This window comes from Prunus mume, linkage group LG2 (assembly GCF_029339155.1).
Source record: "Prunus mume cultivar Tortuosa linkage group LG2, ASM2933915v1, whole genome shotgun sequence".
Lineage (NCBI taxonomy): Eukaryota > Viridiplantae > Streptophyta > Magnoliopsida > Rosales > Rosaceae > Prunus > Prunus mume.
Genome location: NC_142699.1, coordinates 16017489 through 16035314, shown reverse-complemented (window position 1 = coordinate 16035314; position 17826 = coordinate 16017489). Strand labels below are relative to the sequence as shown.

The 17826-nt window shown below is 36.8% G+C and overlaps 3 protein-coding genes across 5 annotated transcripts; all 3 read right to left on the bottom strand.

The window, feature by feature from the left end:
- Window positions 1–501: 501 nt before the first annotated feature.
- Window positions 502–3435, bottom strand: LOC103321359 (cation/H(+) antiporter 3-like). Its single transcript, XM_008223158.2, has 2 exons — window positions 3016–3435; window positions 502–2914 (listed from the first exon to the last, which is right to left on the bottom strand). The coding sequence occupies exons 1-2, from the start codon at window positions 3220–3222 to the stop codon at window positions 770–772; spliced, it is 2352 nt and encodes a 783-aa protein (XP_008221380.2). The 5' UTR covers window positions 3223–3435; the 3' UTR covers window positions 502–769.
- Window positions 3436–3629: 194 nt separating this feature from the next.
- Window positions 3630–6388, bottom strand: LOC103321066 (4-hydroxybenzoate polyprenyltransferase, mitochondrial-like). 3 transcript variants are annotated; one of them, XM_008222821.3, is made up of 9 exons: window positions 5938–6387; window positions 5560–5695; window positions 5321–5442; window positions 5135–5204; window positions 4871–5020; window positions 4603–4738; window positions 4371–4467; window positions 4035–4106; window positions 3630–3933 (listed from the first exon to the last, which is right to left on the bottom strand). In XM_008222821.3, the coding sequence occupies exons 1-8, from the start codon at window positions 6336–6338 to the stop codon at window positions 4037–4039; spliced, it is 1182 nt and encodes a 393-aa protein (XP_008221043.1). In that variant the 5' UTR covers window positions 6339–6387; the 3' UTR covers window positions 3630–3933; window positions 4035–4036. The 3 variants fall into 3 exon arrangements, with proteins under 3 accessions (XP_008221043.1, XP_008221042.1, XP_088903254.1); XM_008222820.3 differs by having other exon boundaries at window positions 4371–4738; XM_089047128.1 differs by having other exon boundaries at window positions 3630–4106; window positions 4371–4738; window positions 5938–6388.
- A 2958-nt stretch (window positions 6389–9346) lies between these two features.
- LOC103321067 (4-hydroxybenzoate geranyltransferase 2-like) lies at window positions 9347–13528 on the bottom strand. The gene is made up of 8 exons (XM_008222822.2): window positions 13023–13528; window positions 12741–12879; window positions 10566–10687; window positions 10398–10467; window positions 10156–10305; window positions 9945–10080; window positions 9740–9836; window positions 9347–9641 (listed from the first exon to the last, which is right to left on the bottom strand). Exons 1-8 carry the CDS (start codon window positions 13469–13471, stop codon window positions 9572–9574), a joined length of 1233 nt encoding a protein of 410 aa, XP_008221044.2. The 5' UTR covers window positions 13472–13528; the 3' UTR covers window positions 9347–9571.
- Window positions 13529–17826: the final 4298 nt, after the last annotated feature.

The following is a 17826-nucleotide window of genomic DNA, read 5'->3' as shown; positions in this document are numbered from 1 at the left end:
AAGAAAAAGTGTGTGGTTTAAATAAAAAAACTCTAAAATTCTGATATCTCTCTCCAACTTAACTCGAATTATCTTCCCCATCAGCCCACTAGCTAAGGCTTTTTATAGTTTGTTACATCTCAAATGCATTAAACCAATTGCAATAAAATCAGATAAAATTGCCTGCCTGTTTTTGCAAACAATTTCCTACCGTACGATGCAGCATGCAATGTAACTTAAAAGCTTTAAAAGCTCAACAGCAAATAACCAATTAAATACAAAACCAACTCAAGGCTAAAAAACAAAATGAATACACCAAATCAAGACCAAAAAATTAGTCAACCTAAAACTGACGCATAAATACACCAAAGGGTTTTTTTAAATCAAAACACAGACTATGAAAATAGCAATTGTGGGCTGATTAAAACCAAAAAGTTACGTCCCATTAAATTTGATATTAGAATCGATATAAAATAAACAAGTATTTATATATTATAAATATGTAAATAATTTTAGTTTAAATCAATCAAATAATAAATTAATTGTATTTTGAAATACTCGCAAAAATTCCAACAATCTTTCCCTGGATTGTACAAAAATCAAGATTAGCACCAACTGTTTGAAATACATGTCAGGAAGACTGCCACATTTAGAGCTGATTGCGGATGAAGAATTCATGTTTGCTGCACCACCTGCAGGGCAAATTGGCAATGGCATGCACAGAGTTTTGTGCTGCCGAAATTCCTCGTGTGACAATCAAACAATAGACGATGACTAGCTCAATCTTCCATTACGAAGTCGTATATTGTTGTTTTTGCACCACCAAGATAGAGCATCTGCACCTGAAATCATCAGAGGCAATCATGTCCCCGACAATACCAAGCTCCGGGAATTCACTCCATTCATCAAGTCCTGAAGTTTGAGAGGTTTCCATGTTCTTTCTTCTCCCAACAACCAAAAGCTCATATTGGTTCACAATATTCCGAAGTATCGCCACGGTTTGGGGTCCGTTTTCTGCCACTTCCTCTGTGTAGAATGCATAGCTGTCATTGCTAACATAGGCCTCCTTGTAATTCCTCAAGCTCTCCATGTCAAGAATCCTGCCCCAGTCGGGGACGTCACTGTCTGTCGAGGCTGTGAGATAGTAGACTGTTAGGCTGATGCTCGGATCAGCTGCCATCCGTTGAGTTAAGGCCAATGCCTCCCTATCATCTTCTCCTCCCAAGAAGATCAAGGCAACTTTGTATTGCAGTGCTTGTGAGGATGAGGAGGATTTGCCTTGCTGTCTCAGAGGGCCACGGTTCACAAGAATTCCAACAGAGCACGGTGCTCTTTCGAGGACGCTGATGTTCAAGGACCTTATGGTCGGATCCTGTGATTTGATGGAGCCATCCAGAGTCCAATGCCGATGGAAAGGGAGGATCAAGAGAGATGCGAGCCGATCGAGAGCAAGGGTGCATATGTCCTCGTGCATCGAATCGGATGGACACACGGCTGTGAAAGGGTGGACTGTGACAGCTTCACAGAAGTCGCGCTCGAAATTAAAGAAGGAAAGAAGCACGTCCTCTGAGTAGGCGCAGTTGGAGATGGTCTTCCTCTGCATTCTGTGGGAAATGAAAAGAGGGGTGGCTTGGCCGAACATCTGGATGAGGTGAAGGACATAGAGGCCAATGGGGTTGTCTTTGGTTGGACAGCAGGCGTCCAACAAATTGATGACGGCGGAAATGTTGTCTTGTCTGTGAATGCAGGCAAGTATGCGGAGCTCAGAGTTGGGTCTGAGACAGGAGACGTTTCTTTGCTGATAGCCTGCATACTTCCTGGATGGTTTGTACAAGTGCTTCACAAGCAATGGCACAATGCATGCGTTGATTAGGATAGCAAATACCATGAGACAATAAACCTCGTTGTCCAAAGTCTCGCCATCAGTGGCCAAGTTGCCCAACTCAACAACACCTTTGCAGCTTAAGATGAGAGCGAGCACGAGAGCATCCATGAGAGGCATCTTACAGAAGACCGCAGGCACGAAAGTGCCTATCAATTTGGCGGCGGTACTCACAAGGAGGAGGGTGGCATTTGCCTTGACAACATGGCTTTGAAAACTCATGTCTTTGGGATTCACCAGCAGCACATTGGAGGTTACAAAGAGCGGGAGAAGAACAGCGGAGACCATGAAATCGTACCTCTGAATGAGACTGGAGCCGAGCGGGGGACCATCGGGGACAGCCAAGCCAAAGATGAAAGGGCCAAAGTAGAAAAATTGATCCAACCAGTAGGAAAAGAGGCCGGTGATTAGGGCGACGAGCATGATGAAGAAGAGGTAGCCTTTGTGAACAGGCTTTCCTTTGGGTGTCTGCTGGATGATCCAATTCATGGCAGGGCGGGCCACATAAACAACAGCAAAGATATAGACAAGCATGAAGAAAGCGGTTTGAAGAGTAGGAATGAGGCCAGCGGTTTGGCCTTTGTTCATGGAACGGGAAGCGAGACGGGTGAAAGATCGGAGAAACAAGCTCAAGATGTCGCAGACAATAGCGGAGGAGAGTCCTAAGCGACCAAGTTCAGAAGTGAGGAGTTTGAGTTCGCCGAGGAGGCAGGCGATGACAGGAAATGAAGACTGGGAGTTGGTGATGGCTGAAAAGACAAGGTTGGATATATCTTTTCTGGTGAGCTGGAAAAGTTTTGGATTGGTGAGGAATTTAAGGGAGAGAAGGCTGAGAATTAAAGGGATAAGCGAGGCGAGAACGCCAGTGTACAAGGCCTTCCTCCCTGTTCTAAGTACGATGCCTATGTCCATTTTCACTCCTATCAGAAACAAAAACATCGAGTACCCAAACAGTGTCAGTGTGCCAATTACGTTCTGACTCACAATGCTCAACATGAATTTGGCGTAAGAAGGGATGTTCCCCAGAACCCCTGGACCAAGGATCAAACCTGCCTGCATGCAAATTGCAATTTACACAGGTGTCAATTAACGCTTGCTTGCTAAGCTTACCAACTGGTTAGAGATTGAGCGAGCGCTATTATAAATTTAGGTACCAGCATTTGAGAGACAAAGACGGGAATTCCAAAACACCTGAGAATGTGATGAAGGATTTGGGTGGTGAAGAAAGCCAAACCCATTTGCCTTTCGAGGACTGGAAATGTAGAACTTCCGTCGCCACCAGAAGTTAGCACCGCACCACCATATCTCCAAATACCGGCTGAGTGAACTCTGGGAGGGATTTCCACGCAAACAAGGGCCATATTATCCTCTGTTACGTTTAACCACAATAACTTCTGAAAGATTCTTCATGATTTCTCTCTTTTTCGTATATGTTATATCGGACGGATATATAGCAAGGAGAGAAATTTGTGAAATAAAATGGTATGAGATCAGCTTTGATAAACAAGGAGAGAAATTAAATGTCCAGTGGCAGTTGCCGCCGCGTTTGTTAGTTTTCATGACCAATTTGATCAGTTCTCACGAACAGAACGGTGGCATTTGTTATACTACACTAAAGACACCAAACTCGCTTTAATCTTGTTAAAACAACAAGAAGTACTGCCTGTGCTGCTCTTCAATTTATAATAGTCATTAATTAGTTATTCACTAATGTCTTGTTTGCCAAAGATTGCTCTGAATTTTCCTTGAACAAAAACATGATGCCATGTAACAGAGAAAGAATAGGTGAGGAAAACCTCTTTTAGATCAAACAATATGTCAACTGGAAATAACGGTCTTACAACAATATCACCCATAAAGAATGTTACAACATTGACGCCTATGTTAGTCAAAATTGTTCTGCCCCTACAAAAAAGGGGTCCATTTTAAAGTATACTTATCTCTCCACCACAAATAGTAAAGACAATATTCATATCCTTCATTGTTGTACTTCCGGTGCAGCAAATCAACCGTCTTGCAGCCTCCACTTATTTAATCAGGGAATTTCCTCAAAAATTCCACCTTCAAAAATTCTACAAGCAGTATCCCATAAATCATTTAAACTTGATTCAAGACATAGTCCATAATAGGAGTACCCCAAGGTTGGAAGTAACTACTCCAAAAGTAACCTTACCCCTATGATGAAAGTTTTCCAAATAGGATTCCACTGAAAATAATAGCACCAAACCACTTGTTCGACACAAATCTGGAACCAAGACAAGAGCAAATGCTGAGGCAAGCTGATGATGTTAAAAGCAAAACAGAGTAAAGAAAGCTTAAACCTAAATGAACTTTTCCTTCCCTAGCGCATGAAGTCCTCCAAGTTACTTTCTTGTTTTTTCAAAATGTACCTTTTTTGTTTCTCTTTGATTGGAGATATACGTAGTATGGCAAAATTAATATTGATGCAATACACCTATTTAACTTCTATGAATACTTGAAATCCAGTTCATATCACGAAAACACGCACTTTCTGTTGCAATCAACCCGGGATGAAAGGTCGGCAGTCCAAATCTGCCAAGCTAATTGTCCAGATGCAGCCGCCAAAAATGCATAGTATGGCCACCCTGCTCCGTGGTTGAAAGATTGGTGTGAGTATGCGGCATAAGTAAAAATAATTGGATTGAAGTTCCAATAACGGTAAAAGAAAAAATTAGAAAAATAAAACAAATAGAATATGAAAATAAAGGAGGCAACAAAACCAATTTCAGCATTATATCCACTGACGGCAAGACTGCTGATGCACATAATTCCAAACCCAGTAATCCACTCCTTAGTTGAATCACCAAATCTCAATGCTGTAGACTTAACACCTACTTTCAGATCATCTTCCTTATCCTGCAAGTATAGTCAGAAACATCATTTGTTGGATTGCGTTGAAAAAGTTCTCTTATTCCTAGTTTCATCAGTCAAATCTTGGAAACTACAACTTCTGACCATGGGAGTATTACAGTGACATATTTGCTTTACCTGATGTGCATATATCGTATCATACACAAGTGTCCAGCAAACTCCAGAAAGGTACAATGGGAGCACTATGGCTGGATCAATGCTTCCTTTAACTGCAGCCCATCCTAATAAAGCTCCCCAATTAAAGGTCAAACCTAGATAGGCTTGAGGCTGCACCAAACGTGATAGCATTTACCAATTAATTAGTCAACTGTTAAGTTTCACATCAAAGTTAACGAAAGAAGAAAAAGTCAGGGCACGTTAAGAAACCAGAGGTTTGATTACCCAGAATGTCAACCTTTTCATAAGAGGATACGAGAAAACTAGCAACAACGATGAAGCCCCCAAAATGCGGCTGTCAATTTCAATGAAGTAAACAGAGCTTCATGTGCTTGCAGATAATATTGGTTTAACCAGATTTATTAACTAAATGGCTACGGAGACGAGGGCAGATATTCAAAGTAAACTAACCTATAATTATTCAGTTGAAGGAGAATTCCAAGACCCAAAAGCAATTGAAATCCAAGAAAACAAAGCCCCTTAAAAGGTGTCAAAAGACCACTTGCAACTGGCCGCAACTTTGTACGTTCTACCTGCAGTTAAAAGAGAAAGGTACTCACCACCACAAGATAGAAAACCAAAGTAAAACAACATTATATTCCAGTAGAAAACAGGCAATGAAATAAAATGCAAAAGCCATTGGACATTACCATGGTATCAATATCCCGGTCAAGGAGATCGTTTATGGTGCATCCAGCGCCCCTTAAGAGCAGAGCCCCACATCCAAATAGTGTCATCATCTTAATATCAGGAAGGTGTCCTGGGCTTGCAGCCAATGTTATTGACCTGCACCAACAAGCATGTCTTTTCAGACAACTTCAACTTAAACAAAGAAATATATCGTTGCCAATGTTTAGAGATTACTCTTGTTTTTATTTCAGCAAGTAAATTCAACAAAACGAAATTGCCATCAGTGAATGTGGTTTCAAAACTCAAAACTTTCCTCCACATTCCTTCACTTTCCGTCAAACCAAACAATGCACTGCAGAAACCCAAAATTAAAAAAGTTAAAAGTGAGAATCGCTTACCACATACAAGGCCAAGCGAGCAACCAGGTGCCAATTGGCCTGTCGAGGCGAGCGAGCTTCGCATAAGGGCGAGCTTGTCTCGGCAAATACAAGTCGATCCAAGAAGCCTCAACTTCAACCTTGGCGTCATTGCTGGCCCGATTTCCGTCGTTCTTGGCGCCTGTAGATGAAGACGAGCTGGAGATGTGTCTGAGATCAAATTCGACGCAACTGGGAGTCCAACGGTGCCTTTGAGTGAATGGGCCCAACAGGGTTGCGTTGGGATAAGGGTTAGGATTAGGATTTTTCGAGGTGGTGGTTAATTGGTAAGTAGAAGAAACTGCAAATAGGGTGCGGGAGAAAGAATGCGAAGGTTTCAGAAACCTACGCGAAGCGCGAGAGACCAGCCAAAACGACGCCATTTTCAGAATTCACTCGAATGCATCCCTCAGTCTCCGCACCATACCGTTTTAATTAAGGGAGTTTCATTAAAACACCCATGGAGGCTGAAATTATAAAAAAAATCCAACACCCAAAACTCATCATTACAAACATTCAAAACCCATTTATAAACACACCCAAAAAATATACAATTGTTGATTTTGGGGTTGATTTTGGGTGTGTTTCTATGTTTAAATAGTGTTTGGATTTTTTTATAAATACATGTCTAGGATTGGGTTTATTTATAAATTTGTATTTAATTAAACCCCCCCAAAAAAAAAACCCCTCAACCAAACTACCTACTCTGCTGTACACTGAAAATTTGAGAGAAGAAAAGGAAGGGGTATAGATAGATTTAAATAGCATTCCAAAAGGGCATGCTGAATTACCTCCATTACAACTTAAGCTAAGGATCCATTACATGGAGCACATTATATATAATGGTGACAAGACAAGGCCAAATCAAAGTGTCTAGTGGCATGGACTGGAATCAGAAGCATTCCAGCTTGAGGATATGGAAGCAAGGACAGAGGTCCAATGCCTCATATAATTACAATTCATATTATAGGCTAGCAGTACTAGGACTGGAGGAGAAGCAACTTTTCAATTTACACATTAAAAGAAAGGAAATGAAAATTAGGCCAAGTCTTGGCCTCACCTTGCTATAAAGCTATGACCCTCCTCAAGCTATATATCGAGTTCAATCTTCTCCAACATCACAAATGAGGGGATATATAGAAGGTCTATTATCACAAAACGCCATTTAGGTTTACGAAACTATCAGATTGCATCCTTAATATTTTTTTGTGTCATTCGTAGTGCTTAAGGTTAGTATGTGTGATCACATATGGTCCCTACCGTTAGGTTCCATAAAAAATTCTGTTAGTTTGCTGATGTGACATATATATATATATATATATCACAAAACATCCTGAGGTTCACACACCTATCACAAATGGTCCCTGCAATTTTTTTAAAATTTTTATATTTAAAAATACATATTATATTTTAAATACATGTGACACTATAATATTGTAGATGTGGGCTCCACATACATGCCACATCAACAAACTAATGAAGTTTTTAAAAATAATTTAAAATTCATAAAATTTAAAAATGAAAAAACTAAGGGTTTAGGGTTCATAAATGGTCCTCAAGATTAAAATCCTTCTATATATGGTTTTTTCATTTATAAATAATTTTAAAAAGAAAACCAAAATGTTATTAATTTTAAATTAAAAAATAAAATAAAAATTCATAGGGACCATTTGTAGTCAGCAAACTAACAAAGTTTTTTACGGAACCTAAGGGCATGGACTATTTGTGATCGCACATACTAACCTTGAGGACCACGAGTGACACACAAAAACATTAAGGATGCAATCTGATAGTTTCGTAAACCTTAGAGACATTTTGTGATAATAAGTCTATATAGAATATAGACGAATAAACAAAACCCAGCTAAATTTATCCAACAATGGGGAGTGAGAGGTTTAATCCCACCATCAATGAATGTGAGAAAATCAATCAACTTGAGGCCCCATTTGACTCAAGATAAATGAGCCTTCGGTGTAGGAAATTAATTGATTTCCCATGTTTGGTAAGTTCAAGCATGAGAAATCGTTGCCTTGCACATGGGAAAGTATGGGGAAAGTGAAGCCATCCTCCTCCTTTAGGTTTTGTTTTCCTCCTCGTGAAAAAGTTTGGGAAAATGAGCCAACATTAAATACACATTTTTCATGACCATATTGTCTCCATTAACAATTTAGAATTACAATATAGCATTAAATGCATTCTTATTTGATTCATATGCGTATAATTGAAAAATTAAACAAACTTTGTTTTACATCCTACACAAACCAAACATGTGAAAGGAAATAAAATGATATATTTTTTATTACTTTACTAGGATTACCAAATATGGGAAATGAATCTCTATTTCCCACCATTTGAGAAATCTCAAATCCGTTCTGTGAACCAAACGAGGCCTAAATATTTTAAATAGTTTGATGATGGGATTGAACCCTAAAATAAGCTCCTTACTCTTAAACTTCTCATTGTTGAACCTCTCAAATAAAATACCCAACAAACAAACCCTACATTTTCAATTTAATTTTTATGAGTTGGGATTCTTTGCTAATCTAATTTTCTCCTAACTTTAATTAAACTTGTAAACATCGCACCACATGTCCAAAATTTAATCTTAGGGCTCACAATTATTTTGAGTATTTTCCCTTTGCCTTTTCTGTTTTGTTTTTGTATATCTCTCTCTTCTGTATGGTTCCCAAATTTAATCTTAGGGCTCACAATTATTTTGAGTATTTTCCCTTTGCCTTTTTGTTTTTGTTTTTGTATATTTCTCTCTTCTATATGGTTCCCAAGTTTCACAAGGTTATGAGAAGATTAGACTAGGAAAGAAGCCCAACCGAATCCATTTCTTATGTCATTGATGAATAAGAAAGAGTTAGTAATGAAAATATATGTACATTTAAGGGATTTTTGCATAAATGTTACATAAACTTATACCTCATGTTCAATTTGTCACTTTAAAGAAAAATTTAAGAGAAAATGTCACCTTAATTTTTCAAAATCCATGATTTGTCAGGTAACTTTATCACCATCCATTTTAAAGGGTATTGTAGTCGTTCCATTTTCAAGGACATTTTAAAAATGAAAAAATTATTATTAAAAAAATTGTATACCTTTTAAACAATTAAATTTGAAAAAAAATAAATTATCACCTTCCCCCATCACATGTGCACCACCAGCTCCAACCAACCCCACCCACCTCGAAATTCATTCCCCCTTTCCTTTTCACAACCCCTTCCTCCAATCTCTCTTCCATATTCCCCTATATCTTTCTCTCTCTACCATGGAACATCTACACTCCACGCACAAATTCCCTCAGCCCACCCAAACTGAGTCCACCTTTTCTTCTTCTTTTTGGTAATTTTCCATTTGCATATTGAAAATTTGTGGAAGGACGCAATTCAACAGAAACACAATCCCACATTAAATCAACATAATTAAAGATTCCCGAATATCTTGGGGATTAGGGAATGTACATCTTGGGAAATTTATCCTTAATGGATTCTAGGCTAATTTCCTCTTTTTATTATTTTTGAAAAATAAAACATCCCAAACCAAATCACCCATTTTTGTCCATCACTCAGCAGCAGCAGCTAACCAAAGCGAGAATTAGGCAGCATCTTCATCATGGCAAAAGTCTTCCAAGTAGGATTCCAATGAAAATAATAGCACCAAACCACTTGTTCGACACAAATCTGGAACCAACACAACACCAAATTCTTGCTTAGTTAGGCAATAATAACCCAAAATTTTATTATCAATGCAATTCATATATTTATACGGCAACACGCACTTTCTGTTGCAATCAAGCGGGGATGAAAGGTCAGCTGTCCATATCTGCCAAGCTAAATGTCCAGATGCAACTCCCAAACTTGCATAGTATGCCCACCCTTCATACCGTATGTTATGTAGTTACGAAACGTGACAGAATAAAACAAGAAGAAAAATGAAATGAGATTCAACTTCAATAAATGAATGAAGGAGGAAAAGAACCAGACCAATTTTAGCATTATATCCAGCGAGGGCAAGACTAGTGATGCACATAATTCCAAACCCAGTAAGCCATTTCTTGGTTGAATCGCCAAATCTCAATGCCGTAGACTTGACACCTATTTTCACATCATCTTCCTTATCCTGCAATGCAAGCACAAGGTCATGATGAGTAATTCACTAATTTCGTGACACTCAAATATTGTTTTACGTACGTACCTGATGTGCATATATGGTATCATAGACGAGTGTCCAGAATACTCCAGAAATGTACAAGGGCAGCATTATAGCTGGATCAATGGTTCCTTTAACTGCAGCCCATCCTATAAAACCCCCCCAGTTCATCATCAAACCTAGATACGCTTGAGGCTGCATGATGCACACAACACAACGTCATCATAGCTACCATTTACTAATTATTAATTACTCAAGCTTCAGGATTCATGCTCAGGTTTAATTACCCAATATGTCACCCTCTTCATGAGAGGGTAGGTGAAAATTAGCAACAGCCACGCAGCCCCCAAAACACGGCTGTCAATTAATCATTATTAATTACACAATAAACAGTTTGGATGAGTAAAATACAATATAGAATAGATCCAACAAGGGTGTTCCTCAAACCCTAAGACCTGTAATTATTCAGTTGAAGGAGAAGTCCAAGACCCAAAAGCAATTGAAATCCAAGAAAACAGAGCCCCTGAAAAGGTGTCAAAACACCACTTGCAAGTGGCCGCGACTTTGTGCGCTTCACCTGAAATATTAAGGGAGCTTCACTAATATATCCAAAATAGGCTGAAATTATTAATATAAAAAACCCCACATGGAATGCATTTTAGAAACACACTCAAAACTCATGTACTACATAAGAAATTGGTGTTGAAGTTCCTATAAATTACGTGACTGCCATTGATCAACTTAAAAGAAGCCTAACACAAAAAACTTAAATAGCACTCAAACACAAGCCCAATACAATTTTATTAAAACAAAAAACCCAAACAATTCATTACAAACAAAATGTCTTGAAAACCGTAGCTTCATTAACGTGTCATGTTGATTAATGATTATAATGTTCTACACATTTATTGTTATGTTGATTAATGACTGTAATGTTCCAGTCTAGGGTAATAACACTGCTAGTTTACTGTCATGATAATTAATAGCTATAATGTTCTAGTCTAGGGTAATAACATTGCTAGTTTCTTATGACATCTTATTTCTAATGCATGTCTACTCATGTAATGTTTCAGTCTAGGGTAATAATACTACTAGTTTCCTATTATATCCTATTTCTAATTCATCTTTACCCCTATAAGGTTTCAGTTTAAGGTAATAACACTGCTAATTTCCTATGACATGCTATTTCTAATGCATGTCTACCCATTTAATGTTCTAGTATAGGGTAATAACATTGTTATTTTGTAATGTTCCAGTCTAGAGTAATAACATTACTAGTTTACTGTCATATTGATTAATAACTATAATATTCCAGTCTAGGATAATAAAACTGCTAGTTTATTGTCATGTTGATTAATGATTGTAATGTTCTAGTCTATGGTAATAACACTACTAGTTCATATGACATTTTATTTATGATGCATGTCTACCTCGTGTAATGTTCTAGTATGGGGTAATAACACTATTATTTTCATATAATATCCTATTTCTAATGCATGTCTACCCATGTAATGTTCCAGTATAGGGTAATAACACAGCTAATTTCCTATGACATCTTATTTCTAATGCATATTTACCACTGAAATGTTCCAGTCTAAGGTAATAACACTGCTAGTTTACTGTCATGTTGATTAATACTTGTCTTGTTGCTATTTCTAATACATGTCCACCAAAGAAAAGAAGAAAGAACAAACCAGACCAACTCAAAACAAGCTGAGCCCATATTGTTAATATTATTATGTCATAAAAGTACATTGTCAATACTCTGTCATAGAAGTACATTGATAAACAAAAATGAGATCTATAACTGAAATAGTAACAAAGGATAAATCGATCATCAAAGCCTAAAATACATTTCGAAAATCAACTAAAATCTAAAGAGAAATACATAATTGAAGCAAAAAATCAAAAATCTCAAGTCCAAACCAAACGACGACGACGACAATAAAGATGACGATGATGACGACAATGATGTGGTGAAATAGGAGTATAGCTCGAAGATGAGGAGTATAGCTAAGAGCATCTGATTGAGGTTCGTTCAAGGTTCCAAACAATTCGGAAAAAAAAATCAATAGAAGCACAATTTTAGAACAAGAAATCGAAGGTGAAATATCGAAAATTGTAGATGAGAGATGAAGAATATAGTTGGTCCTGAGATTGAGCTTCAATGGAAGCTCCTCTTGCTCCAACATCGAGAAAGCACCAGCGAGAAAGGAGAAAATAAATCTGATTTGGGTTTTTGGGCATATTTGAGTTTTTGGCAGATTTGGTTTTTTGGGTAGATCTGGACAGATTTGGTTTTTTGGAGATCTGGGCAGATTTGATTTCTCTCTCTCAAATCCATAGTATATGGGCAATATAGGTATTTTACACACACAAATAAACTAAAAAATAGCTATTAAATTTAAAAAATTGACAGTTGTCGATTTTTGGGGTTTTTTTGGGTGTGTTTATAGTTTTTAAATAGTAGAGGATTTCTTTATTAGACTATATCTAAGATTGAGTATATAACTAAATTTATAAAATATTAATTGCATATTTATTTAATATCATCACGTGCATCACTCTCAAGTTGCATAAAATTAATGTTCTGTTTTTATCTTTAATGAGAAGGAGGTGAAGTAACGTACCATGGCATCAATATCCCGGTCAAGGAGATCGTTTATGGTGCATGCGGCGCCCCTGACAACGAAAGCCCCAAATACAAACAGGGTCAACATCTTAATGTCAGGCAGGTGTACTCCTGGAGTTGCTGCCAATGTTATTGACCTGCACGGTGCACCCACAAAACAAAACATCCACACCTACCTACCTTAATTTCAGTTTCAGACAGCTTAATTAATTACAATACATACCTTAATTAAAATTCGAATCAGTGAAAAATGATGACTCAGAGTCTCAGACTCACTAACCACACGCAAGGCGAAGCGAACAACCAAGCGCCTTGGGCCTTGTCGAGCCGAGCGAGCTTAGCATAAGGGCGAGCTTGCCTCGGCAAATACAGGTCGATCCAAGTAGAACCCTCAACTGCAACCTTGGCAGCGGCCTCATCATCGTCCTTCTCGGCGCCTGTGGATGCAGAAGACGAGCTCCTCGACACGTGCGCTCGGCGTCTGAGATCAAAGTTAACGCAACTGGGACTCCAATTCCGGCGCCTTTGACTGAATGGGCCCAACAACAACAACAAGCTTGCGTTGGGATACGGGTTTGTGTTAGGAGGATTGCTGCTGCTTGTGATGGTTACTGGGTTATAAGAAGAAGAAGAGGATGCGCCTGCGGATAGGGTGCGGGAGAGAGAAAACGAGGGTTTCAGAAACCCTGGCGAAGCGGGAGAGGGAGACACCAGCCAAAACGACGCCATTTTCACAAGAAGTTATTCAATTGCATGAATAATTGATCAGTTGTTCTCTTCTCTTCCCAGCCAACAAAACGACACCAGAGTCGCATTACTTAATCAACATTTAGTATAATTTAGTCAAAAAGTTATTTTTGGACCGAAATGCCCCTCAACAACTAAATTTGTCTGAAATTGAAAACCACATAGATAAAATTCATCAATTGAAACGACATGGACTAAAGTGATGAAAGTAACAAATTACAAAGAAAAATAATTTTTTGCTTTTAATCTAAACATATACTAGCCTCTCCGCATGCGATAGGCTTTTTTTTAAGAAAATTTTATATTTATTTTAGAATTAAAAAAGATAATGAATAGTTGTGTTCTATAAAATGTCATCTTTACTCCAATGAGTTGGATGCAAATTCAAAGATGTAAATCCGATTTTCTTGTAATAATTCCTTTTTTGTGTTAATTTTTTTTATTTTTTGTGTTAATTTTGTGTGTGTTGGGTTTAATTATTTTTTCCAAACAAATCGACCTAAATTTTTTAAAATTCCAATAAGATATAATTTCATTCAATATGATGTAAATAAAATTAGTATGAACCGTCGGCTTTGAAATGAATTTATTCTTCACCATTGATCAGTGTAGTTGTTAGTTTCAAATTTCAATTTGAATGAAATTTGGCTATACATTAGAGCATCTTCGACTGATGTGTTCAAAAGTGTCACATAAACATTTAACGGCTAGAAATAACATCTCACATCACTCTAACCGAATTGTCAAAGCCGATGTGGAATAAAGGCTGGAGGTTTAGCCGTTACTTTGACATCCCAAAAGCAAGATTTCAAATGAATATTTTATTATTTTTTAAAGACAGCTGGTGTTACCTTCATTTATTATTTTCCTTTTTTTTTTCTTTATCTTGAATAATTTGACCGTTACAAATTTTTTCCTTCTTTCTCTTTCCAACTTATTTCCTACCGTTGAACAAATTTTTTTTTAAACACACCTCTTTCATTTCAATTTCTTCAAAAAGCTAAAATAATACAAAAAGAACTTGTGCTCATACACAATTCTACTTTTATACCCAAAAAATTTATTTTCCTTCACAGTGAATTGTGAAGAACCCCAACATGTCTCATCATTTTTCTTTTATGTTATTTCAAGTTTTAGTTGCATTTGTATTGTTTTAAATTTCAGTTTCTTAAATCAGAAAGTGTATTTGGTTTTAATTTGGACTATGAGAAAACGTTGGTCCATATCCATTTGTTTGTTCTTGTTGTGATAAGATCATTGCTCTATCATATACAACATTAAGAGTTTGTTTCATTTACGTTTGATTAGTCTCATACTCTTATCTCAGTCCATATTAGAAATATAAAAATTATATTATAAGAAGTAGTAAATAAATCAACACTAAAATGTAATAAAATAATAATTTAATTTGACATATCAAGTGGAGTGTAAAACTGTGTAAGATGTCAAATTGCCACATCAGCCATCAAATTTAAATTTGATGTTTGGTATTTGACATCTCCCTTATAGATGCTCTTAAAGATTTATTGGATAAGAACTTTGTACATTTGCATCATTTTAATAACTTCCCCATTTTAATAAATCTCAGCCATGCCTTGGGCCCACTATTTTAATAACTTCCCAATCTTTTATGCAACTTTCATCTCTCCTCTCTCTTGGCTTTTCTATTACGGGACCTACTTGGCTAGGTGTAAAATTAGATTTACTTTTGCATCTTTTTTCCCATCTCACGACTATGATATACATTTACAACCGTATACACCTCTACATTGTAGGACATTCCGACAACTAAATGTGTATATTTGACATACAACTCCATACACCTTATGACAAGACCCGAACCGAATTTCACTTTGAAATCCGTGTTGAACCTTGTGCATGTCCAACACTTGGCAGGTATCAGGCACAAATGTCTAAAATACCCTTCTTGCCCTAGTCCAAAACTGCTTTATGATTTGACTTCTACAGGAAAATCGGCAGAGTCTCCACTAAAAAGGCTTAAACCCATAAATTTACATACACAGTAAACTCAAATAGTTTCCCAAGTGTTCAGCAAATTCAACTTTACAAAACGGAACATAACAACCCGATCATAAACTTTCGGCTGCATCTAGGTTAGCCTAGGTTACCTACGTATCCTTACTGAGAGATCAAGCCACACGTAGCTCTTTATACAAGAAAACAAGGTTCAACCCATATGTAAGCACATGAATTAAATATTCCTTCACACTTTGCTAAACCCAAAAGCTTTAAACTCTAATCAATCCGCTGATAATTAAGCAAAAGATATTGATTTCAAAACAATCTTCCACCCATCACATATGTGCAGATACAAATACATATATATATATATATATATATAATAGCTCATTATAGATAAGTAGGAAAATAAGAAAATTATTAAAATAACATTGGGCATGTGAAACATGAATATCAATATCAATATCAATGGTTTGAATAAAACATGCTTCAATCTTTCATATGTAAAAACAAACTCATCACCAAGAAAATAGTCGTTAATTGTATAAAATCCTTAAAACTTAGAAACTCTCAATCCTTATCTCATAAATTGGAAAACATGAATTAAAACTTTCACCAATAAGTACCAAGATAAAATCATCAATTTTAGTTTAAAACATCTCAAAACTCAAGTACTCTCCACCTAGGCGTACCCCCAATCATAATCCGTCAATTCCACTAGTGTTCCGTCAATTCCAATAATATTTAAACAATTCCAAGTACCATTGTCACATCCCAGGATCAGCTCATCCGTAGCACGATATGGTCCGTTTTGGGTCTCTCTTTCTGCCCTCACGGTTTTGTTTTTGGGACTTCACGAGCAACTTCTAAGTGGGTCACCCATCTGATGAGAGTCTCAAATTACATCTTTTTACTATTATTTTGGAGACTTTATGATATAATTTTGGCTTAATGAATATAATTTCACTTGTTGTTACATTTTATTCTCACCAACTGGATTTATGAATTTTCTATATTAATTTGGTGAACTTATTAGGTGAATTTATCTTCTGTAGGAAGTTGGAAAGCCAAAAGATGAATACATACATTTGTCCAAGTTCAAGCTAGGTGTGAAGAGAATTGCTGGCAGATTTAATTGAAGAATTGATTGTGGGATTATTGTGATTATAAAGAGAAGTAAAGAGGGAGAAGAGAAGACAAAACCGTTGAAGCTAAAGAGCCTATTTTATGTCATTCATAGCCATTTAACGCCCACTTACCTCACCGTTATTTCTTTTCCACTAACTCTTCACCATCAACACATGTTTAATCCAATTAATCCCTCAATTAAACCCTTCATCACCCACCATGAATGTATTAACTTCTCACTCACCTCATTGACTACTATAAATCACCCATCAACTTATTTGGCAAGGGCACCCCTACTACAGATTTCTTTATCCATTTAGTTTATGTTTTCCTTTGTAATGAGTTGTTAGAACTATAGCTAAGGCTAAAGGGAATGTTCTTTGAGTAAGTTTGTGAATTGTTCTTTAATCCAATATACGGTATGAATTGCTAAATTCTTTTATTTTTGGTTGTTCAATATTTTCATATCCTTTTATTTTGATTGATGTTAAGTGCTATTATCTTTTCATGAGTTCAATTATATTTTTCTCATTGTTAAGAACTGACTTGGCATGCTTTTAAATTAAAAGAGTAGATATTAAGCAACTCCATTTTCTGAACAATCATTAATAAAAGATTACATTGAAAAATTAAATTGGTTTTAATTTCTTTATCTTCCGGTTAAAGTTTCTCAATGATGATTTTAATCGAGTTATAATTTGGATTAAAGAGCATGAAACATATTTTGTTTAAAGAATTGAACCTTGATGCCTCAGCATTTCCATTATTGATATTTCATTTTTAAACTCAATTTTCCACAACAATCAAATCAAATTACTTTTCCATTTTGCTTGTCACTTTTATTGTGGTACGTTTAATTATTTCTTTGTGTGCAGATATTTGCCTACCTACTCCTTGAGGATACGATACTTGGACTTCCAAGATTATTACTACGCGTGACTACTTGCACTTGGGTAGACGCAACACCATCATGGGATTACTCTAGCCCCAACTCACTTAATTTTGGAATTCCTATGACTCCGAAGCCAATAAGCTCCCAAAAGGCCTCGTATTAGATGGAAGTGAGTATGTACATATAAGGCACATCACCTCATCTTCGTTGGTCGATGTGGGATGTTACATCCTCACAGAACTCGGGGGACACGTGGTCAGCCCGAGAGCGCATATTCTAGCATAACTAGGGGACATGTAGTCAGCCCAAGAATGCATATCTTTTCAAAACTTGGGGG

Coding starts and splice junctions, on each gene's coding strand:
- LOC103321359 (XM_008223158.2), bottom strand. CDS start 3,222: ATGGCCCTTGTTTGCGTGGAAATCCCTCCCAGAGTTCACTCAGCCGGT. Junction 2,915..3,015: donor TCTTTGTCTCTCAAATGCTG/GTACCTAAATTT, acceptor ATTTGCATGCAG/GCAGGTTTGATCCTTGGTCC.
- LOC103321067 (XM_008222822.2), bottom strand. CDS start 13,471: ATGGCGTCGTTTTGGCTGGTGTCTCCCTCTCCCGCTTCGCCAGGGTTT. Junction 10,306..10,397: donor TGAAGAGGGTGACATATTGG/GTAATTAAACCT, acceptor TGCATCATGCAG/CCTCAAGCGTATCTAGGTTT. Junction 9,642..9,739: donor CCGCTTGATTGCAACAGAAA/GTGCGTGTTGCC, acceptor TGTTGGTTCCAG/ATTTGTGTCGAACAAGTGGT.
- LOC103321066 (XM_089047128.1), bottom strand. CDS start 6,338: ATGGCGTCGTTTTGGCTGGTCTCTCGCGCTTCGCGTAGGTTTCTGAAA. Junction 5,443..5,559: donor ACCGGGATATTGATACCATG/GTAATGTCCAAT, acceptor TTTTAACTGCAG/GTAGAACGTACAAAGTTGCG. Junction 5,205..5,320: donor CTTCAACTGAATAATTATAG/GTTAGTTTACTT, acceptor TGAAATTGACAG/CCGCATTTTGGGGGCTTCAT.